Source organism: Mustela nivalis, assembly GCF_964662115.1.
Source record: "Mustela nivalis genome assembly, chromosome: 13".
NCBI lineage: Eukaryota > Metazoa > Chordata > Mammalia > Carnivora > Mustelidae > Mustela > Mustela nivalis.
Window position 1 is genome coordinate 4,066,833 of NC_139032.1, and position 23,341 is coordinate 4,090,173.

The 23,341-nt window shown below is 56.3% G+C and overlaps 2 protein-coding genes across 14 annotated transcripts in view; one reads left to right on the plus strand and one right to left on the minus strand.

The window, feature by feature from the left end:
• WNK2 (WNK lysine deficient protein kinase 2) overlaps positions 1 to 23,341 on the minus strand; it is a 117,725-nt gene that overhangs the window by 18,543 nt on the left and 75,841 nt on the right. For 5 of the 13 annotated variants that reach the window (XM_082694261.1, XM_082694262.1, XM_082694258.1 and 2 more), the window contains 9 exons: positions 15,673 to 16,439; positions 15,333 to 15,402; positions 13,472 to 13,533; positions 12,688 to 13,379; positions 10,470 to 10,681; positions 9,439 to 9,627; positions 8,657 to 8,755; positions 3,127 to 3,171; positions 1,477 to 1,736 (listed from right to left, as the gene is read on the minus strand). In XM_082694261.1, coding sequence (XP_082550387.1) covers positions 1,477 to 1,736; positions 3,127 to 3,171; positions 8,657 to 8,755; positions 9,439 to 9,627; positions 10,470 to 10,681; positions 12,688 to 13,379; positions 13,472 to 13,533; positions 15,333 to 15,402; positions 15,673 to 16,439 — 2,396 coding nt within the window. The remainder of the gene's footprint in view (positions 1 to 1,476; positions 1,737 to 3,126; positions 3,172 to 8,656; positions 8,756 to 9,438; positions 9,628 to 10,469; positions 10,682 to 12,687; positions 13,380 to 13,471; positions 13,534 to 15,332; positions 15,403 to 15,672; positions 16,440 to 23,341) is intronic. The other 8 variants (XM_082694253.1, XM_082694260.1, XM_082694254.1 and 5 more) reach the window with 6 other exon arrangements.
• Positions 3,180 to 23,341, plus strand: part of IPPK (inositol-pentakisphosphate 2-kinase) — a 400,388-nt gene continuing 380,226 nt past the window's right edge. The window contains exon 1 of the mRNA XM_082694307.1: positions 3,180 to 7,602. Coding sequence (XP_082550433.1) covers positions 7,319 to 7,602 — 284 coding nt within the window. The 5' untranslated portion in view covers positions 3,180 to 7,318. The remainder of the gene's footprint in view (positions 7,603 to 23,341) is intronic.

Sequence of the window (23,341 nt, forward strand, 5' to 3'; positions counted from 1 at the left end):
AAATAAATAAAATCTTTAAAAAAAGTAATCTTAGTAAGAATCCCTGCCATTCAAACAATGGGATTAGCGAGCTGGTAAGATGGGGTATGGCCTGCGCAGGTATGAGATCCCATGTGCTGGAGTCCGGACAGTGAAGCAGAGACTCCCCTGCCTGGGCCAAGGGGGAGGATCCTGCAGGGCTGGGGGTGGGGGGTTGCTGAAGACTCTCAACTTGGTCACAAAATACCAGAGCGGGGTTTGAGGCATTAGGACTCCAGGGCTGCTGCTGTCGGAAGGGAGCTGCCATCACTGGTCACTTGGCGGACACAGGAAGGCTCGGGCACCGTGTGCATGGCAGGAGTGCAGAGAGCATCGGGGCAGCAGTGGACAAGACTGATTGACAGCTGGACTGAAAAGCCAGTCCCAGCACATTTTAAAGAACTGAAAACACCCAAAGTTTGTTCTCCTACACAGTGCAGTTAAGGTCAAAAGCAGTAATAAAAAGAATGAGGAAACTTAATAATTATATTGCTTCAACCACAGCGGAAATAATAAAATAATTTGAATGGAAGATTAAAGAAAACGCTATATATCAAAACCTTTAGGATCCAGATAGAACCACGGGAGGGGTTTTTTTGGCTTGAATGCCTGTATTAGAAAACTGGAAAGGCTGGAGATCAATGACCTGCTCATCTCAAGAAACATTCGAGAACAGCAGAGCCGCTCAGACACAGCAGGAAGGAGATAATAAAAGGAGAAACTAATGACACATAAAGATACCATCAGAGCCAAAATGAGTTCTTGGAGAAGGCTCGTAAGGTTTATGAGCCCCTCAGGAGGCGGTACAGGAGGGGGAGGGGCGCGCACGCGGAAGCCACCGTCAGCAGAAATGAAAATCAACATCACTACAGGCTGAAGACAGGAGGTTATAAGCAGCTTATGTCAACTAATTTGAAAACTTAGATAAATTTAGGTATTTACCAAATGTTAGAAAAGCAGGACTTAACGAAAAAACAGAAAATCCAAATGGCACAGAAAGTATAAAAGAAACAATCTGTAACGGAAGCCTTACCCTCAGGGGATGGAGAGACGTGTGAGAAACACAGCAAAGTGTCAGCCGCAGCGTGCAGGCTGGGGCACACGCAAGTTCACTGTGCAATTTCCAACATTTCTCTATGTTTGAAATTTTTCTGAGTCAAAGGTCTCAGGGAACCTTCCCACACTCAAGAAAGAACTCCTAGACCAGATGGGTTCACCAGGGACCTCGGCTAAGCATTTCAGGACCAAGTAACAACGTGACACACACTCCTCCCAAAGACGAGCAGGAACGCCCTCCCAGGAGGCGGTGACACTGTCAGCCCCGTCGCAGGGATGCAGGGACTAGGGACCAGAGCCGAGAGGGCAGCTCCTGGCGCTGCCCCGGCACGCACCGCAGCCAGCACCCACCGCCCGTGCGCCGCCCCCTCCCCGCCCCTTCAGCCTGGGCACCGCACTTACAGCCTGTGCCTCGCCGCCGGCCGGGGGCCAGCCCGCCGTGACCTCCACGCCGTGCAGCCTCTGGGTCTGCTTCAGCTGGTTGAGCGAGGGCTTCATCGGAGCGGCCCCCACCGTCTTACTCGTCCACTCGTCCACCAGCTTGTGCAGGTCGTCCGTGAAGGTGCCTCTCTTGTTGTTGCTGTTGTTGGCCTGTGCCTGGACGTGCAGGGTCGGCTGGGGGCCCGGCTCGGGGCCCGGGACCAGGCTGCTGGTGGAGGACCCTGGGGAAGCACACACAGGCCAGGTCGGTGACGCTGCAAGGAGCGCCGCCGGCCAGCTGCAGTCATTCGGACAGTGCTCTTGCTTAGGCCTGACAACACCTTGCTTCAGGAGATGGTCTGCGTTTGGGAGCCCATGGGCCAGCCTTAGACACTTTGGAACACTGCCACAGGCCATAAGGACCAGGCTGTGCCAGGCAGCTATCCCCCATCAGAGCTGGGCCAAAGGACAGGACGGAGGCCGCTGGCAGCCTTACTCAGCATCAACCCTATGGCCACGCTGCCCAGGAGCCCCAGATTCCTAAATGTGAGGGAGCTCAGAAAACTGAGGGCGAATCCCAAGGCCTGTGCGCCCTGAGTGGGAACGAACGTGACCATGCCGGGTGTTCAGCCCATGGCAGCCGCTGTCGTCCGTCCGGCAAAGGGAAAAGGCCTGAAAATCTTCATCGTGGGCCTGCCCGTGAATGACTGTTAATGGGTTAGTGGTTTGGAAATTTAAGGCACAAAATCATGTCTCTTCCCACCAGAGCATGTAAGGAAGGTATTAATCAAGGGTACAAACACCCAAAGCTTTCCGCTGTGGGCCCCCACGCTTAGAGACGTTTGTGGGGCCCAGGGTGCCTGCACCAGCAGGGGCCGGGAGGCCAGGCGGCGGGAAGGCCCCGGGAGCTGTGCTTCAGGCGGAGTGGGACAAAGAAGTCACTGAGATTAGTTTTAAATGGCCAACATGGGACTTTTAAATTCTTTTTAAATTGTGTTCCCCACCCCTACAACATGTAATTTCTGATTAGCAATTTTGAATAAGCCAAATTAAAATGTTTCTGCATTTAAAAAATAGTGTAGCGACCATCTCTTCAAACAAGTCATTGCAAAATGTAGTCTAGAGTGGCTAGCAATGAAAAAGCACAGACACACACAGTTCGGTATTAGTGATGGAATTTTACACACACACACTGCTATTTCTACATGAATGTTTCAGCCAGAAAAAAAAAAGGAGGAAAAAAAAGGTGTGGGTGAGGGTGGGCGGCCCAGGTGGACTGATACCCATTTCATCCTGGCATCTCTCCTCGGGGCACTCATCTCTAGCACTTCAGGGACATACTCATTCCTACGGTTTTGGAAAAGGAGCCAATTAACGATTGGTAACGTGTGGACGTTCCAGGAAGGGGAGTGTCAGTGTGTCAACCAGCCAGGACACACAGACTCTAGGAGCCATGGACACGCGAGGGGCACCCGCGGGTGGCTTTCCCTCCAGGCAGAGGCAAAGCAGTGCCCTTGGAGGATGGGCGCGGAGCAGACGCCGCCCGCCGGCCGCGGAGACCCTGATGTGCACTAGCCACATGAAAGCCCATGCGATGGAGAGCGGACAAGGGGTAAAAAACCCGATAATTACGACTGCTGTGCTCTTTGCCTAGACAGAGACGCTTCAGGGCAGACCCTGCAAGGGAAGAAGAAACGACACAAGACCACAGGGTTAGGCAGGACAGCACACACGGGGGACGAGCCACCACACTCTAAGCACAAGTCATCAGTGTGCAAGGAGGAGCAACGGCCAGCGCGTCAGAGGGGACCAGCCACCTGGGCTACCCGGGCGGCCCGAGTCAGTGTGCGGGTTCACGTGAGCTTCGCCGAGGGGGCAGAGGTGCAGGGCCAGGCCCCAAGCTTCAGGTAGAAGTGAGTGTGTCTCTAAAAGCATATTTAAAAAAAAAAAAAAAAAAGGAAAAAGAAAAGAAAAAGAAAAACAAAACGAAAAAGCAAAGCACACCACTTGGTTTTCAAACAAGAGGCTTCTGGAGCCCCATTGATTGAGGCAAAAAAAAACCCAAAGTCAGCCAGGAGAGCTCAGGGGAGCCACTGGCTGGTGGAGCCGCTGGCTCTGCCCTGTCAGTAGGCCCAAGGGAGGTTTGTTTTCCAAGTAGAAAGATACATTGTTTTGCAAGTTTGAGGCCCATCCCAGATCCCAGGCCGCTGCCATGACCAGACCAGTGGTGCCTGCGGAGGGGAAAGTACACGGGTCCTATCGGGGGGCTGGGAAGCAGGGCTGGCCCCAGTTCCCTGCCCTGCTGCTGCCTCCTCTGGTACCCAAAGCCCACCAGGTCAGGGAGAGGCTCGTCCTTCTTCCGCCACTAAGCGTCAGGCCCTACGGTCCCGGAGGCTGGCGGTGCCGCCGGGCGCACCTGACGGTTGGTGCCGCCTAGAGGGCAGAGAGGCTGGCCTGCGCAGGCCGAGTGGGACAGGCCAGGATGGCTGGGGCGTCCCCAAGGTCACTCAGCAAGGCTGCACTATCCGAGAGGGCCGGTGCTCCCACCCTAGCCCCTTGCCAGACCAGGACCCCGCCCCAGCCAAGCTCCCTGAGGGTGCCCTGTGCCCTTGTCAGGGGAGGCAGGCGGCCCCCCCTGTGTTTGAGGAGCGAGGACGACGGTCAGCCCAGGCTCCGATGAATCGCTCTTTAAGTTCATACTGTCTGTGCTCAGAGGCTGACTTGGGGAAAGGGAGATGATCTTCCGTGGGGCTCTAGGATGTATAAGTAAAAACAAAGGGGCCGGGCAGGAGTGGTCCAGACCAGTCGTCTCTCAGTGGAGCTCTGCAGGGCCTTCGCTGGTCTGTGTCCTGACGTGGAATCCCACTGGGAGCACCGAGCCCTTCGGGGGCTCCATGGCACACAGGTCCCGGGCTCTGACTGGGCGGGGCACCATGTGAGGCACAGACGTCCCCATCCAGACCCTGTGGTCTCAGCAGCTCCGTACAGATGGCGCAAGGACATGGAAACAGCCGGCCAGCCAGGTTCCCACAGCCTGACAGAAGCGGGTTCTTTTGGTCCCCGTCCTCTCCACGAGCACCATGGGTGCTGCCTGCTGGGAACCACCTGAGGAGTCAGGGCCTGTGGTCAGGGCCCCGGAGGTGGGACCATTGGCCACCAGCCACCATGCTCAGCACTGGCCCACAGAGGCCTCCACACACTCACCGGGCACGGCCCACAGTGACCAGAACACAGACGCTCCCGGCCCTCAGTGACCCGGCGACCTCCACACCAAGGTCATGCCACCCGGTACGGTGCAGAGCTACATGGACCGTGTGTGGCGATGAGCCCTCACTCATGCCACAGCCCTGCCCATCCTCAGGGCTCCCCGGGGCCTGTGCCCTGCCCTTGAGACCCAGCATGCGCCGGCTGATGGATACGCCTCCCCCACCCACCTCCCTCCACGCCAGCGCGTACTCTGCATTCCTGCCTGAGCCGCTGGGCTACAAGGCAGCGACGCAAGGGCACTGTGGACACACGAGACCCACAGGAAACCCACATGCAGCAGGGTCTCCCCTGCAGGACTTCTGTCCTTAGCCAAGGCCTTGGGAAGAGACAGCATGAGGCCCAGAACTACTTGGGGAAGCTTCCACCTGGGCAGGGGTGGGGATGAAAAGCCACATGGCCAGCTGTTGGGGAATGTTCTCCCAGGCTGTGGCAGGGCCAAGGGTCTCTGGCCAGGACACACAAGCTGCTTCTGGTACGGACAGGCAGCCCCGCCAGGCACCACCACCATGCGGACCCTCGCCTGGCTGCCGGGGAGATACCCAAAGTCACGGTTCTCGGCCACGGACACGCTGCTGGAGAGGTGGGCCAGGCCTCGTGGTTTTGCTACACATGCTGCTGGCGCCAGCCTTCAGCTCCTGAGGAGGCTCCCAAGGAACTCCAGCGCCTTCTTGCAGGTCCCTCAAGGAGAGGCACACCTCCAGCCGCTTGGTCGCACCCTGCACAGCGGCATCAGACACCCGTTCCAGCACAGGAGACAGATAAGCTGCCGGCACCAAAATGCCACGGGCTTCTTTGTTACGAGCCACCAGGTCTTCACACCACTGAGCAAAGTGCCAGCCCTTGTCGGTGAAGCATGAGATGGGACGCCTCCCGGCTCCGCTCTGTGGTGACTGCCCCGAGGGCAGTCCGGCCTGGACAGGCCTTCGTCGGGGATGGCTGCCTCCTTGGCTGCCCAAAGGCCCCCTCCCACACCCGCTGCTGTGGGTCCCCACAGGAAGGGTCGAGGACACTGCAGGGCGAGGGCATGGCCTGGGCAGCCTCCTCAGAGGTCCCAGGGACAGACTCACTGCAGTGCAGACGGCAGGCTGATGGGTGCATGAGAGAAACGGAAAGCAGATCCAAAGCTGTGTGCGCAAAGACACCACGGAGGGATCGTACCTGCACCTAGTCCGGTGCTGGAGCCAGAGGCGAGGGGAGGTCTGACAGCAGCGCCTGACCACCAGATGTGTCAGTAACTCGACCATACCCCTGAACCCCGAAACATAGTCCCCAAGTTTCCCCAAGTCTCCTGTCGATCACAAGGAGGGCCCTTTGCCCAAGGCTTCACCCTGTCTGTGCTCCAAGGAGTGCAGCCCTCCCCCGGCCAGCCCTCCCAGCAGCAGACCTGTCCAGGTGCCCACCCCAGGAGGGCACCCAGGTCTGGTTCCCTGCGCGCTCCTCCTCCCAGGCCTGGCCGTCTTTGCCACGTGAGGTCCCTTCCTGGCCGCCTGCAGCCGCCTGGGCTCCACCCACCCCACTCGTCTCTGACCCGGCCTGGCTGCTCTCATGGTCTCAGCACGTCACAGAACTGGGGGCCTCCTTTCTATACTTTGTAACTGAACATACTTTGTCTTCCCAGAGCCTGGCCTCCTATGCAAGGCCTCCGCGTGCAAGGCCATGCACAGAACACCTCTGGGTTTCTCCTCGGATGCAGGCCATACCAGCTGCACCCACGCCCCACGGCTGCAGCCCTCCCCGCGCCGCTAGCCCAGAGGCCAAAGCAGGCCCACCTCCGGGTCTTCCCACAAGCTGCCCTAAACACCCTTTTCTCTGCCACCTCTTGGCCTTCAGGGCTGTGACCGGGCTTTCACAGGTGCCCATGCAGTCTCCTTGGGCCGTGGGGTTCCCCTGTCAGCAGGGAAGCAGTTGGCCCTGGCTCCCAGAGAAGCCCAGCGGGTTGGGCAGGCACCAGGAGACAGAGCCTTGGTGGGCGCATTTTCACACACCCATAGGTCACACGTTTGCGGGTAAGCGGGCTCAGGGCCACAGTCTCCCGCAAGCTCTCCTGACCAGCAACCTCAGAGCTGTGGGGGCCACGCTGTGGCCACGACAACCAGGTCATGCCTGGAAAGGACCCAAACAGTGATGTCACGGGGTGCACAGCACCAGAGAAGACGAGGCACGCCCGGCCAGCACACACCACCACCCAGAATCGGCCCTGCCTGGGCCAGCGCCCTGTCTGCCACAGAGCCTGGCATTACGCGTTCCTCTCCTCTTGGCCAGAGACAAGTGAAACCTAAACCACTTGTCCCTACTGTGCCTCCAATTTTTTTTTTTCCTTAAATCTCGGAATAATAATAGTAGAACAAATGAAAACCCTTCAACAACGCAGAACCACGCAGGTGCAAACATGGAGCTGGGATGACCTCAGAGGAGTATGTGGTGCCTGACGCACGTAGCACCGCACGCACCCCAGGGAAAGAACCACCTGCTCTAACTACCCTGCTTCCTGAGCCTGACCAGTGGTGTTCCCAGCAGCGACGCAGACACCCGACGCAGACACCCGTCTGACCACGAGATGCCTGGAGACCCAGCTGCCCCGCACCTGTCGTCGCCAGGAGACAGCCACGCACACTCGGGCAAAAGAGGACCAGCAAGTGACCCAGGAAGCAGAAAGCGTTCAGACCTCGCCCCCACTTCTCCACCAGCTCAGCAGCTAACCAGCAGCTCAGTTGGGACACCTGCTGGGAGAGGAGGATGGCGGGACAGTCCCTGGGAATCACTGTGCTTCTGTGCCTCTGACCTCTGCTGCCTGGGGGAGGGTGACAAGGCAACTCGGATGGGAATGGATGCCCACTGTGGACTTGGCCTCAGGTCCTGACAAATACAATGTATCTTTATTGTACCAGCAAAAAGCCACGTGCCCCAAACCAGCACTTCCACCCAATTAAGAGCTTAATTTTTGTGTTTAAAAAAAAAAAAAAAAACAAACTAAAAAAACCTTGGAAACCCCACAGCTTTGGATTCATTTTCCAATTGTTCTGAGGGAGAAAATAACTTTGGATGGCCCTGAGCATGTGCGCCCTTCGGGGACAGGAGTCCTGGGTGCCAGCAGGCCATCCCGGGAATCGGAGGGCCACCAGGGCTGAGGTTCGGTTGAGCAGAGCTCGGAGCTGTGTGACTGACTTCGTGTCTGAGGTCTGTGCGGTGAGCGCGGTTCACCAAGTGCAGTGCTCCAGCTGGAGACCAGGAGGGGGGCCGGGGCCAGCGGGAGAGCCAGCGTGGAGGGCACCGAGAGGTTCCCCAGGTGACCAGAGCGCGGGGCGGGGCGGGGCGTCCTAGCTGGAGCACCTTCTCTCAGCCTTTCCACATGCAGGGAGCGGGCGCGGGGTAACGGTGCTGAGTGCTGTGGCCCTTGTACAGAAGTCACACCCTCCAGTGACCTTCTAGAACTGTCTCAGCTCGCTACATGCATGTCTTCAGAATCCAGACACGTGTGAGACACACCATGCGTCTAGAGAAGGCCGGGGCTCTCTTTTTGTTGGGGCTGGAACTGGGGACAGCGGACGTGTGTATGCACCACAGTTGCAACAGAAATAAAACTACGTCCAACGGAAAAAATACGAAATTAAACAAACAGGTGAGGAGAAAAGCGCCGAGCGCTCCGGGGGCCTGGGAGCGGGGCGGGTGCCCGAGGCGGGGGTGGGCGAGCCGCTGCACATGCGTCCGGCGCCGGGCGAGAGCCGAGAGCATGCGCGGGCGCGTTCGGGGGCCACGGGGGCGTGTGCGCGGGGCGGGGCGCGGGGCGTGGGCGGGGCAGGCGCCCCGCGGAAAGTACGGAAGGTGATGAAGACAGGGAGGGGCGGGGAGAAACCAAGGGCCAGGAGGTGGTAAAATACAAAGAACAAATACAGACAGATGGACACAGACACGGGTCCACTGAGGAATCGAGCGCGAGGTTTGCTACTAGACTTATAGGTCAGTCTCTCAGACGTTGGGTGGAAAACCGTCCAGCCTGCAAATGAATATAGAGGGAAGAAAACAAAGAGACAGGCATCAAGTACAGTCTCTGGGATCGCTGCCACACACCACCAGCCACATCAGCCTCGTCACTTAGCATCCACGGCTGCACCTAGCCCAGCCCGGAGGACCACAGCCGCCGACCACGTAATGGAAAGGAGGCGCCGCTGGAGCACGAGAGAAGCGGACCCTGGGAGGGCGCGCGGGGCGGGCGCCGGCGGCGGTCCCCACGGCTTCTCTGGACAGAGACGGTGGGGACGGAGCACCTCCTCGCGCGGCGGCCGCGCCCACGGCAGAGGTGACGAGCGTTTCCTCCTCAAGGCAGACCCCCAGCTCAGGAGCTGTGCCCTCACACCCCCCTAGCCGCCCCTCCGGACACAAGGCCCTGTGTTTAGCGGGGACCTGGGGACCTGCACGGAGCGCGCGGCCGACGCCTCGTCTGACCCGGCGGTGCCGGCGCCTCCCCCGGGGCGGCTCTAGCGCCGCGGGCCTCCCTCTGAGCCGCACACGGCCGCCCCGGGAACGGGGTGGGGGGGCACCCACTCCCTTTACTCAAGGGCTGCAGCTACGGGTTTGGCTCAGACGCGGCGGGCAGCGTGTGCTGCCGCCCTCGCCCCTCACTCCGCGGGGGCCCGGCGCAGCTAGCACATGCTCGGAGCCGGGCAAGCTGGGAATCACCTGGGCCGTGCGCTCCGCCGCCGTCAGTGGCTAAGCCGGAGCAGATGTCTGCAGACAGGGAGGCCCGCACGGAGCAAGGCTGCTGGGTCTGAACTGCCTTCCCACACGGGTCTGACGCTGCCGCGGGCCCTGCCCCGGCTTGGGCAGGGTCCTTAGCAGGAGGGGCTCTGCTGCAGTCTGACAAGTGACCTGGGGGAGGGGGGAGAAGGGGTGACAGGCACAGTGAGGCGCTGCGGGTCCTACCGGCCGGCGCGGAGTGCATCTGTCCTCCCTGCTCATTGCTGGGTGACCTTGGGGAAGCGCAGTCCCTGTAGGGCAAAGGGCATGTGGCCCAGTGGCCTGAGTGCAGGTGCCAGGAAATGCGAGACCAGTTGCTCATGCCGTGCCAGGTGTACGGTGTGCCAGTGTGCAAGGAGCACGCCACACCTGGAGCGGCACACCTGGGCACAGGAGGCCTGCTCGCTCTAACTAGTTTGCAGTCGCTTAGGAATCCTTCTGGAATTCTGGAATTCATGCAATCTGCAGAACTTGCAGTCCGACATGTACCCTGCAGGTTCTCTGTGACAGCAGAGGGTGGGCTCACGGACAGCTCACGGCTGGCTCCCCCCATGCCCCCAACCACCCCCACGCACTGGGGGACTCCAGCTCACTTGGTCTCCCACCCAGAGTGTGGGGGTCGCCGCACCCCACAGCCCTACCCCCTCCCTGAAAGGAGCTGCTCTACTCCCCACTTTCAGCAGGTGACAGGTGCCTGGAAAACAGCCAGAGGCAGCAGCTGCAGACCCAGGCAGCACCCTGCAGGGAGGCAGGCCGGCGAGAGAGACCTGAGCCGGGCTGCCCAGAGGCGGCTGAGAGCTCCAAGTAGGCCTGCCTACTCCCAGGGGCCGCCTCACCTGCACGCCTGCCAAGGCTTCCCTGCTCCCACGAAAGGGGAGCCAAGGAGTGCTCTCCCAGGGCTGGGTGCCCGCCTCCCAGGCTGGGTGCCCGCCTCCCACCCGCCCGGCTCCAGTGGCGGCCAGGAGGGCACCGACCTGTGCTGGAGGCCACGACCTTGAGCTGCTGCACCAGCGGGTTGAGCAGCTTCCCCGCCTTCAGCTTGCTCTTGCTCTTCCTCCTGCGGCCAGCCGGGGGTGCTGTGTGGAACAGGCCCAGGTTGGGGGGCAGCGGCTTGCCCAGGCGGCGGTACAGGGCCTCGATCTCCTGCTTCTGCTGGCTCTGCAGCTCCGAGATCTCCTTCAGGTGCCTGCAGGAGGGGAGGGCAGGCAGTGGGCATCCTGGTCGCTTACATCCTAAGGGAGTCCGCGAGAGCCCTCGGCACGCGGGAAGGGCGTGAGGGGTGGGGGGCGCAGCCGCAGGGCCCGCTGGGCAGCGGCAGGTGCACTGAAGACTCTCAGCCTTCATTGGAACAAAGAGGGCCCCACTGGGGGGCTCTCCTGCACACACACACCCAGCAACACTGAAGGGCATGAGGAAGAGCCTCAGGAGATTCAAGTTCTCATGATGCTGCCACTTTCAGTGGTTGGGGAGTGGGGTACAAACAAGCTCACGTCTGCTCACCACACACACCCCACACCTACACCCCGGGGAAGAGAGAAACTGCCAGAACTGGGAGGCTGCCCCAGCCCTTCCAGCAAAGAAGTGTCACTTCCTCTGAGTGAGGGACTCATAGGAGGGCATGGCAGACGAGGGGATGCCCACATGAGCAGTCACCAGCCAGGGACCTGGGGTTCCTGGTGCTACCTGCACGGGGGGCTCCCGGCACAGGCAGCACCACCCAGGGCTACACGGGTGCGAAGCGGCCATGAAGACCCAGGTGCAATTACTGACTGGGCGAGGGAAGCTTCTAGAAGCCAGAGAAGGACACTGGCCCATCTCACAGCCCCTGTGCTCGAGTGCCCGCCTAAGAGCCCTGGGTGATGCCAGCCCCTCAGACGGGACTGCCCTGGCCAGGAGGCTCAGCCCCTCAGCCACACCCACGGCCCATCTTCTCAGGGCATGGTTGGAAATGGGTTGCTCGTGGCTGGACCACAAAGCAAATTCTGGTTTCACCTCTTTTATCTCCAATGCCTACAAGACATTGAATTAGGAAAATTATTCCAAGCAGCAAACTGCCTGTTGCATCAGATCAGCTTCTGATGGGGTGATATTTTGAAGTAAAATTGCCAAGGGGGAGGAAGAGGAAAGGTTACCTGGAGCATCTGACTCAGAAGGACCTAGGGGAGACCCCGAATCTGAGGCTCCCGCCCCGGGGCTGCGGCAGGCAGCTCAAAGTGCAGGCCTGCTGGGCTCTAAGAACCACGAGTGCCCCCCACCCTGTGGCCCGGCACCAGTGTCCCCCATGGTGCCCACCGGGTCCGAGCACGCAAGGCTCCCTTCTGTCAGGTGCCATCAACTCCCTGTCCCCCTCCTAAATGGTTTCCCTTTTCCACTGGGATCCATGGCCCCTCTACCAGGCAGGAGCCTAGACTTCTCTCTTAATACCCCCCTTCCTCAGACCCCGAAACCCTGCCTTGGATGCAACTCTGGAACTCACCCTGCCCCCACCTCCAGGCTCTGCCCCCTGAGAGCCCACAGCAGCTCCCCCAGACCCTCCTCCAGCCCTTCCACAGCTCTCCTCTTGGCTCCCCCTTGTTCCTATGGACCACAGGCTCCCAGAGCGACCACCAGCCCGGAGTGAGAGCGTACAGATGAGCCCCGCAAGGACATCCATCCTCGGACCGAGTGCCTCCCTGCCTGCCTCCGAGCCCAGTGGCTGCCCCGGGCCAGTGCTCAGCTGTGGGCTGCACGGGGCACCAGGAGGAGGGGCTACAAGTGCCTCGTCCTGACATAGTGGCTGGGGCAGGTGGGAGGGAGGGCAGGGCACTGGGGCTGGTGTGGGTGGGCAGAGGGGAGGTGAAGGTGGGTGGGGGGGAGCGAGGCTGGGAGAGGGGAGGGGAGGCAGGGCCGGGGCAGGTGGGAGCAGGGGAGGGGGAGGCGGGACTGGGCATGGGCGGTGGCGGGCAAAAGAAATAATGGCACTTCGGTGCAGTGTCTCCAACACAGCGGGGCACGTCACACTTGCTAGGGGGAAGTGCCAGCCCAGTGAGGGTCACCACAGGAGACCAGGCACCGGATCAACCTGCTGCAGGGCTGCTGCCTCTGCCCTGTCCCCAGCACAGGCAGCCCCAGGCGGACACGGTGGGACCCCCGGCTTCAGCGATGGACGGCTCTTCCCTGAGCCGCCCCCGGTGCCTTCATCTCAGGACCTACTTCTCCCGAAGACTCTGCAGCTCCTTCCTGATGTCCGCATCCTCGATCTCAGAGTCATTGTCGCTGCTGATGTAGGACGACTGGGAGTGGAAGGAGGTCACGCTGATGGTGGGGACCTTCACACCCACCCTGCTGGGCGTCTCTGGACCTGGGGAGCCAGCCCGCGAGGACCTGTGCAGGAAGGCGGTGGCCTTCTTCACCAAGTCGCTGGCCACACCACCACCACTGCTGGGCAGGGAGGCGTGCTTCTGCATGGGGGGCCTCCTGTGCGGACACTCGTCCCCAGAGTCGCTGGACACCGGCTCGCCCGCACCGACCTCGATGGATGAGGCTGTCTGCGCCCGCCGCACAGCCAGTTTCACGTCGGGGCTGTGGGGGGCCTCCTCCAGGTACACGTCCGGGGGTGCCGAGTACCGCAGGCTGTGGGGGGAGCCCAGGGTCCACTCGTCCTGCGTGCTGACCACCGAGAACCGGCCCACGGTTTTGGCTGGTGAGCTGCCGTCCTGCTGTCCCAGACGCTTCTGGGGGGACTCTGAGGCCAAAGCGCCCTGCATCTGGGGGTGGCTGGCCTGGCTGTGTTCCGTCAGTGTCCCCAGGCAGCTTGTTGTGGGCTGAGCTGAGGATTCCCCGGGGACCCCACTGCTGCGGTCTGTGGGCTCCCGATGTGCAGAGAAGGCAGAAGCAGGGACATCCTTGAGAATGCGTGGAAAGGGCAAGTTCTCAGCGCACGGCAGCAGGGCGGAAACCCCACCGACCAGCGGGCGCCTCAGAGAACACTCCTTACCTGGGGGGCACCTGGTGCTGTGGGCAAGCCTGAGGCTGTCACTTGGCTCAAAGAAGATTCTGCTGTAGGAATGTCAAAGTCATTACTCAGGCTGGTGTAGAGGGCAGGGCAGGAGCAGGCACCCTCAAGCTGAACCAGATCGGTGAGAGGAAGGGGACCTACAGTGTGTGTGCTCGGCAACGGGGAGAACTCAGAACATTCCAGGGTGTCCTACCAGTGTTTCTTCTTCGGAGACCTCCAATAACTCGGGGAAAGGAGGGTTCAGCCTAGCACCACTTGGGTCCCCGGAGGCACCTGCTTGAGAACCTTGGGTGCAGCCATGCCCTCTACACCCCTGCTGACCATCACCTGTCCCACCTGTCCCTTCTGACCCCTGACAGCGTGGGCCTGTGTCACAGGTTATCTCTACATCTCCAATGACGAAAGGTCTCAGGAGGCCCTGCGTCAAGAGCGCCAGTGTCTGGGGAAGGACCGTGTCCTCTGAGGCTGTCTCCCCATCTACGGGGTAGACACGGCGTGGGATTCTGACCACCTTTCCCACGGCTGCTGAGTGTCGGGCAGAAGGAGCCGCTGTGCTGGCGGGGCTGGCCTGTGCGGAGACCTGCACACAGTAAAGGAAAGCCTCAGGCAGGCAGGGGCTGTGTGCCAGTCCGTAGCCAGACTGATGTGCTTGTAGCAGGGGTGGGGGGGACAGCCTCTGGCAAGGTTTGGGGGGCTGTCCCTGCACAGACCTGGGGAGACCAAGACCCAGTGTCACCACTCACCCATGGCCAGTGCCTGACGCCCGTTCTCACACCCCTGCAGCGGGAACCAGCCACCCTGTCTTTGCACGGCTCTAGGCACGGGGTTCACGGTCAACTACACTCCCTCTCTTTCCGGACAGCTCTGACTCCAGAAATGTTTACCTTTTCCAAACTAGAATATGTTTCCTTAGAGTTGCCCCATCAGCCGGGCGCTCCAGAGGCGAGGGTTTGGGACTGGCTACGCTGACGTCCCCGATGCTACGGGAGGGGCTCAGAGTGAGTTTCTTGTGCAAGGAAGTCAGAAGACGGAACAGGCACTCCTTGTACTGTCCAGCACATTCCTCCTGCTTTACCACCCGACTCTCACTTTCCCAGGGAAATGGCACATGCTACAGCTTCTGACCCCACTGCTGGCTGGCCCCCTCTCTACAGCGTGACACCCAAGAATGCGGTGTCCAGAGGTCCGACCAGATCCGGCAGCCCGCTCCCCTCACTCTGCGAACTGGGGCATCGCCTGCCATGGACGCATACCCAGAGGCCTCTTACAAGGTCAGCTGGATCCCTGTCTTCCGAATCTCTGGAGGAATTCCAGGCCAAGAAGAAACCCCACACCTTGGAAGATCAGACCAGCGCCCTTGGGCTGAGGCACGGGTGTTCCCACAGAGAGGCACCCCAGGACCCTTAGAGGAAGCCCAGATCCAGAAACTCGATGGCCCCAGCCTGGCCACGTCCATGGACCTGCTGGAAGCCCCTGGCCCCAGCCTGCGCTCTGCCAAAACGACCTTCAACACCCTGTAACCTTCTCAAGGAGCATGGGACTAGGGGACACGTGCCAGAGCACTTCGAGGGCACGGGAGCCGGCAGCTGCTTGCACCCTGACGCCCAGCCATCTGGGCTTTTCCCTGTTTCCATGGAGGATCTTCTCACCTCGGGGCGTGAGCATGTCACTGTTTGTTAGAACACAGGGGGCTTTAACTAACACCTCACGACAGCCGCTGCTATGTCTGAGCCCCACCCACGGCGCTATGGGGGTGAGGGATAGAGATGCGGCATGGTTCGGAGCAAGGAGGGCGCCTCATGGGCACTGGGGTTCTGACCTGGGACCCAGGGCTCATTACCTGTCATCGGCGAGGACCCAGCCTGCTCTGGCGCAGCCGCCAGCTCAGGAGCCGGTTCTGACTTGCCTGGCTGCAGGAAGAAACAGCAAGAGTCACAAGTCTCGCCTGCTGACCTCCGTAGCTAACCGGCGGATCTCACCCATGAGAGCTGGACCCCTCCCCCAGGCCACCCCAAGCAGAGCCCATGTAAGCCAGGTCCCCCAACCTGCACACACATCCCAGTTCCCCAAATGGGCCACTCTGGCAACACACCCGGAGTTGGCCTCAGAGAACTGGTGAGGGCCACAAGAGGCAGCTACGTGCCTTGGGAACCCGCCACCCTGGTGGGACCAGGACTCACCACAGGCTGGGGCTCCAGGGTCAAGTCTCGGTCCCCTGGCTCCACGGGGGTCCCAGCCGAGGCTGAGGAGGTGGGCATGTGCTCCTGGTAGAGCAGGGTTCGAAGCTTCTCGTCCAGGCTCTTGATGGTGCTGTCCACAAAGCCCACCCTAGGGGGCGGCCCCTCCCCATCTGACTCCAAGGCCGAGGGCGGCTGGGGGGGCACAGTGGGCCCCAGTGGGGGGCTAGGGAGCTGGGGGGTGGCCAAGCTGATGGCCCCCACCACAGGGGGAAGAGGGGGTAGAGGCTGGCCCAGGGCAGGCTGAGGGGTCCCACTGGGGGCGCTGGGTGCTGGGGCCGGAGCCCGCAAGGGCTCACCCTGGGCAGCGGCTTCCTTGGCTGAGGTGGGCTCTCCCAAAGCTGTGGGGTAACGGGGGGCCTCCAGAGGTGGGGCACAGGGCCCTCCGTTTGCTCCCAGAGGCTGTACAGCAAGCTGGGTGTCTTGAGTCTCTGCCAGTGGCTGGGGGGTCTCGCGCTCACTGGCCATCCCCTGAGAGGTCCCTGGGCCCCCCGCCTGCACAGCAGGCCCCATTACTGGCTCTGGCTTGGGGCTGGCAGCTGGTGCAGCTGCGTCCTGGGGCAGAGCAGTCACAGGAGGGGAGGATGGCACCAAAGGGGCTGGGGCACTCCCAGGGGTATCCCTGGGGCCTGCTTGGCTCAGAGGCTGCGGACTGGCTGGGAAGCCGGATTTTTCTTTTAAGGACAGCTGGTCTTTACAGGGCGCTGGATCTAGAAGAAATAGGAGAAATGCCTCTGTACCTGCCTCCCATGGTCCTGAGAGAGGCCTTCTATGAGCTGCAGGCCCCGCACGCTGGTCTTCTATCCTTGTGCAGTGCACCAACTTCACGTGTGGCCTGGCCCCTGCCGGAGGTGCCTTCCGAGGTCCTGCAGCAGCCTGGCTTCTCTCTCCAGGCCTCCACCCCAACACTGTCCCCTCAGCGCCACGGGCATGCCCACCCCCTTCCCTTGGCCTGCAGCCTTCATCAGGCATAAACCGCCTCTCCAAGCCCCCCCCCCCCTCTGCTAGGGGAGCTACAGGAATCACGGCTCTGTGATCCTTTCCACGGGCCACCCCACAGGCTCACCAAATGAACTTAAAAAAGGAAGATACTTATGCGGTGAGGCCCACACTGTCCCCCGCCCCAGAGCATGAACTTCCCATGGACAGGATTCGATGAGGTCAGAAGCAGCCACACCAGCGCCCTGCCAGGGGCCGGGAAGGATCCTCCGCGGGAGCCCTGGGAACCAGGCGCTAGAACGCGGCTCCTCGGCCTCCCGCCCGGGAACCCCTGGGCCTGGGAACCCCCAGCGGACGGTGGATGTCGTTTCCTGGACAGCTTGTCCTTTGAACCCACTTCCCTTGACACTGCACACAACGAAAACGAGAAGCTTACAGAGATCGAGCGGGAAGGAGAGCGCGGCCGGGACCCCGCGGCCCGGACCCCCGCGGCCCCTCCCCGGGCAGGTCACCAAGCTCCGCATCTGTGAGCGCGCGCAGCGCCCCGTGAGCACGTGCTCTGAACACCGGAGCTCAGATCCGCCTGTGGGCGCAGCGCGTCAAGCGGCTCCTGTTCATTCCCTCCGGTCTGGCTTCTCTCGCCCGCCCTTGCCCTTGGATCCGCGGAAGCGGCCCGTGGCGCGTCTGCAGCTTCACTCCGCGATGCTCCCGCGACACTCGAGCTGCGGAGGTGCGGATACGCACCACTTGCTGCCGGTCTGGGACACGACGGACACACGCGTGAGTGTGCCTGGGCACCTCTGCTGGGCACCCAGCCCGGACGGGGCTGCTCGGTGAGAGGGGCCGCAGCGCGCAGGACGGTGCCCACCCCCCCCCCCCCCGCATGCCCTCCCGGGGAGTGGATCACACCTAGTGTGAAGCTGTTGTTTACCGTGGTGGGAACACTCCGGGCGAGGTCAACCCTCCTGGCACAACTTTGTGTTAGTTCGGTCCAGGTGTCCGCAGCTCAACAACACACAGGCTCCTCCATCCACAAGTGAAACTTCATCCCTTGAACGCCCCCCACCCTCGGCCGCGCCCTCCCGCTCTGCTCCCAAGTTCCAGAACTCTCGGGGACCCTGGTCAGCATCGCGGAACTGTGCAGTGTCTGACTTTTGGTGACGGACTGATCTCACTTGACATAACATCCCCGAGGCTCATCCATGTTGCTCCCAAACGGCAGAGTTCTCTTTTTCAAGGACAAATACGATGTCCTTGTAAGCAGCTGCCACGTTTCATTCATCCATCCACGGAACACTGAGGCTGTTTCCATGTCTGGGCCATTGGGAATGGTGCTGCAGGGAATGTGGTGGTGCGGGTGTCCCAGAGCCACTGACTTCCCGTCCTGTGGCCATGCCGCTGGCGGGATGACTGCGTCATATGGGAGGAGCCCTTTTTAACCTCCGAGGAAGCTCCACTCCATTCTCCAGAGTGGCCACACCAATTTGCATTCCTGCCAACAGCACAGGAGGGCCCCCCTTTCTCCGTATCCTCACCAATATTTATCTTTGCGTTTGTTAAATTAGCCCTCCCGACAGGCGCACGGTGGTATCTCTGCCTTTCATTCGCATGTCCCAAGGGAACAAATTAAACCGAGCATGTCTTGGGCTGATCTGGACACATGCTTTCACACCACACCTGTCCACGTCCCTTGCCTGTTTTTCTGTAGAGCTGTCCTTTCCCTTTTGATTGGCTGGAGTTCTTCATGTGTGCTGGATAAGAACACACTATAAGTATCTTCTCTCATGCTGCAATTTGCCTGTTTGCCCAATTAGCAGTCCTTTAGTGAACAGGACTGACTAATCTTAACGTAATCAAATTTAACCAACTTTTAGCCCGTCTCTCCTTCAGCGCTTTTCGTGAAGATGTTCTCCTGTGTCACTTTTACATTGAGATTCACAATCCACTAGTAACGAGTTTTACAGCAGGAGGTTAGAAGCAAGGATTATTCTCCCAGTGTGGAGAGCCCATTGTCCCAACTCTTTCTGTTTTTAAAGATTTCATTAGAGAGAGAGAGGGAGAGAGAACGCATGAGCGAGGGCAGGGGGCAGAGGAGAGACTAGCAGACTCCCACTGAGTGCACAGCCCACCTTGGGGCTGGATCTCGGGACCCTGAGCTCACAACCTTATCCAAATGAGCCACCCAGGTGCCCCCAACTCCCTCTTCATTTCAAAGACCATCCTGTCCTCACAGCTCTGCAGTCAGACAGCTCTTGTCAGTCAAGATGTGGGCACAGCTCTAGATGCTTCTACTCCATAGCTCAGTGTACTCCCGCTCCAGTGCCACAGTGTTTCCATGGCTGTGGGTTTACATAATTAGTCCTGACACTTGATAGAACCACTTCCTTCCTCTAAGATAGTCTCTTGCCTTTTCCTGGCCTTTGTGTCTCCACAAATACAATATAATCAGCTTGTCAATGCCCATAAAACACTGTTACAATTGTAACTAGGACCACACGGAATCTATAAGTCCGTTTGAGGAAAAGTAATGTGCTTACAATATTGAGTCTTCCAATCCATGAACATGGTATGTATCTTCTCATTCATTTCTTTTTAAGTTTCAGTATTTAAAGGATTGGAGTATAAAGGACTTTTATTTTTTAGATCCATCTCTATTTGATGTTTGGTATTATTTTGTTAATACAAATGGAATTTTTCTAAATTTTCTAATTATTGCTTGTATAGAAAAATAACTTATTTAGCTACCTCACTACACTCCTTTAATTATAATAATTTCTAAGTTTTAATTTTCACATATGTGCCATATAGTCACTTTGCCAACAAATAATAATTTATTTCTTCCTTTCAAATCTCGACAGCTTTTAAAAATAATCATTTAAGGGCTTAAGTGGGTAGAAGAAGGATCAATGAAACAAGATGGAATTGGGAGGGAGACAAACCAAAAGTGACTCTTAATCTCACAAAACAAACTGAGGGTTGCTGGGGGGAGGGGGGTTGGGAGAGGGGGGTAGGATTATGGACATTGGGGAGGGTATGTGCTTTGGTGAGTGCTGTGAAGTGTGTAAACCTGGTGATTCACAGACCTGTACCCCTGGGGATAAAAATATATGTTTATAAAAAATAAAAAAATTTAAAAATAAATAAATAAATATGATAATAATGAATATTAAGAAAAATAAAATAATCATTTAAGGGCCATTAAACAGAGGTAAAAAATATATATTATTACCACAAATATTACTACACATTAATTTCTACCTCAAAATGGGAAATGTTTTAGCAAACATATTCTTCAGAAAGAATTATAATTTGGCCCCAAACAATGTTATAGCAAGGGCTTCTTCACAAAAGATCATTATCTTATTCTGTTCAGATGTTTAATAAAAAGTAATAATGTTAAAAGAAACATCACCTTTTATGAAACACCAATATGGAATTACATTGAAAAATCAGAATAATCATTCAGCTCTGAGCATCTATTATGGGAGCCTACCTTAAATTGGTACCAACTCAAGCCAAAATTTACTTCAGAAAACCTTATTGTGAGGTGAATGAATGTTCTTCAGATGAAAGATAAAGCTACTGTACCATTACCATAACACCTCCAAAAATATTTACAAAAAGTGGACAGCGAACTGGCTCTTAAACTTGACCGCAGATTGAACTCACTTGGAGGAGCAAAGACGATGACACTGGCTCCCATCTGCGGAAATTCAGATTTTACCATATGGGCACACTTCAGTCCTGCTGCTTTTCTTTCTCTATTTCTTTTTCCCTTTCTCCTCGTCCTCACCCTCACGCCGTGCTTCTCCTTCTTTCTTTCCTGATGTCTTACACCACAACATTGCACTAAGACCTCCAGGAGGGTACAGAAAGTAAGTGGTGATAAGTGATAATCTGTTGCTCTCCATCTCAAAAGGAAAGCATTCAACACACCACTATTAGATACTTGCTGTTGCTTTTTAAATAGATATTCTTAATCAAATTTAACTAGTTCACTTTTAACCTATCTTCTTCTTATTCAGAGGCATTGATAGACTTTGAATCTTACAAAATGCTTTCTTCCATCTACTGAGATGATCACATGATTCTTTAATATGCACCCCTGGCAGCCCCCATTCCCCTTTCTGACTCGATGAACTCCCCCTGCCCCACACCAGACATCATACAGTATTTGTTTTTCTCCCTATGGCTTATTTCACTTAGCCTGATGACTTCCATGTTTATTCATGTTGTCACAAATGGCAAGATCTCCTAGTTTTTATGGCTGAATAGTATTCCACTCTATATATTTGCCATATTTTCTTTATTCATTCGAGTGTTGACACGTAGCTTGTTTCCAGATCTTGGCTATTGGGAATAATGTTGCAAGGAACACAGGGGTACGGATATCTCTTCAAAATAGTGACTTCTTCACCTCTAGATCCAGAAGTGGGATTGCAGGATCATATGGCAGTTCTAATTTTAATTTTTTGAGTAACCTCCACATAGTTTTCGATAATGGCTTTACCAGTGTGTATTCCCACCCGCAGTACACGAGGTCTCCCTTTCCCCTCACGTCCTTGCCAACAATTGTCATCTATTGTCTTTTTGAAAATAGCCATACTGGGGCGCCTGGGTGGCTCAGTGGGTTAAGCCGCTGCCTTCGGCTCAGGTCATGATCTCAGGGTCCTGGGATCGAGTCCCGCATCGGGCTCTCTGCTTGGCAGGGAGCCTGCTTCCCTCTCTCTCTCTCTGCCTGCCTCTCCGTCTACTTGTGATTTCTCTCTGTCAAATAAATAAATAAAATCTTAAAAAAAAAAAAAAAAGAAAGAAAATAGCCATACTGACAGGAGTGAGGCAATATCTCACTGTGGTTTTGATTTGCAGTTGCCTGATGATTAGTGATGTTAAACACCTTTTCATGTATCTGCTGGCCATCTGTATGACTTCCTTGGAAATATACCTATTCAGATTCTTTACCTATTTTAAACTGGATTATTTGAGGCATCTTTTGTTTCTGCTTTTGAGTTGTGTGAGTTCCTTACATATTTTAGATATTAGCCCCTTACCAGATACATGGTTTGCAGATATTTTCTCATTCTGTAGGATGCCTTCTCATTTTATTTCTTTTGCTGGGCAAAAGCTTTTTAGTTTGATGTACTCCCAGTTAAAATTTTTGCTCTTGTTGCTTGTGTTTTTAGTGTCATAGTCATTGTCAATGAGTTTTTTCCTATTTTCTTCTGAGTTTTATGACATCAGGTCTTTAATCCACTTTGAGTTGATTTCTGTAAGTGGTGGAAGGTGAGGGTCCAATTTCAGTCTTCTGCGTGCAGACATCCAGGTTGCCCAGAACCATTTACTGAACAGACTATCCTTTCCCCGTTGTGTATACTTGGCACCCTTGTCATAGATTAGCTGACCAGACATGCAGTCTCTTTTTTTTTTTTTTTTTAAGATTTTATTTGAAAGAGTAAGAGAGCGCGAGTGGTGGAGGGACAAGCAGCTTCCCCGCTGAGCAGGGGGCCCGATGCGGGGCTCCATTCCAGGACCCTGGGATCAAGACCTGAGCTGAAGGCAAATGCTTAGCTGACTGAGCCACCCAGCTGCCCCCAGAGTCTGACTCTTGATTTCAGCTCAGGTTTTGCTCTCGGGGTGGTGGAATCAAGCCCTGCATTGGGCTCTCTGCACTCAGCACGAAGTCTGCTGCAGATTCTCTTTCTCCCTCTCCCCTTCAACGCATGCTCTTCCTCTTCTCGAAATAAATAAAATCTTAAAAAAAAAAATTGCGAGAAGTCACCAGTGGTCTGGACTTTTATTTGTTGGGAGATTTCTAATTACTGATTTAATCTCCTTATAGTTCTACAGCCCTTCAGATTTTCTGTTTCTTCATGATTCAGTCTTCATAGGCTGTGTCAGTCTAGACATGTATCCATTCTTCCTAGGTTATCCAATATGTTAGCCTAACTGTTCATGGTAGTCCCTCATGATGCTTTATAATCCTGTGGAATCAGCTATGACGTCTCCTCTTTCAGTTCTGTGTCCTTTTTTCTTAGTCTAGCTAAAAGTATGTCCATTTTTTTTTTACCTTTTCATAAAAGCTTGCTCTTCATGTATATGTTGTATTGTTTTTCTGGCCCATTTATTTCCACACTTATCTTTTATGTTTCCTTCCTTCTGCAAACTTTGGGCTAGTTTGCTTTTCTTTTTCTGGTTCTTGGAAGTGTGAAGTTAGATTGTTTCTTAATGTCGACTTTTATCGCTATAAACTTTCCTCTTAAAACTGTTTTTGCCATATCCCTTAAGTTTTGGAATTTTCATTTGTCTCAAGATATTTTATTATTTCCCTTTTGATTTCTTCTTTGACCCGCTGGTTATTCAGAAGTATGTTGTTTAGTTTCCATGTATTTGTGCATTTTCCTGTTTCCCTCTTGTCACTGATTTCTAAAGTTTCATACCAGATTGTCAAAAAAGATAATCATGTGATTTCAATCCCTTTAAATTTGTTAAGACCAGTTACATGATCTAACAAATGATATATCCTGGAGATTTTTCCATGTTTGTTAAGAAGAATGTGTATTCTGCTACTGTTTGAGGGAGAAAGGAGGTATTCTGTGTATGTGCCTGTTAAGTCCATTGATTCTTAAATGTCATTCCAGTCAATATTTCCTTATGGACTTTCTGTTTGATCTAT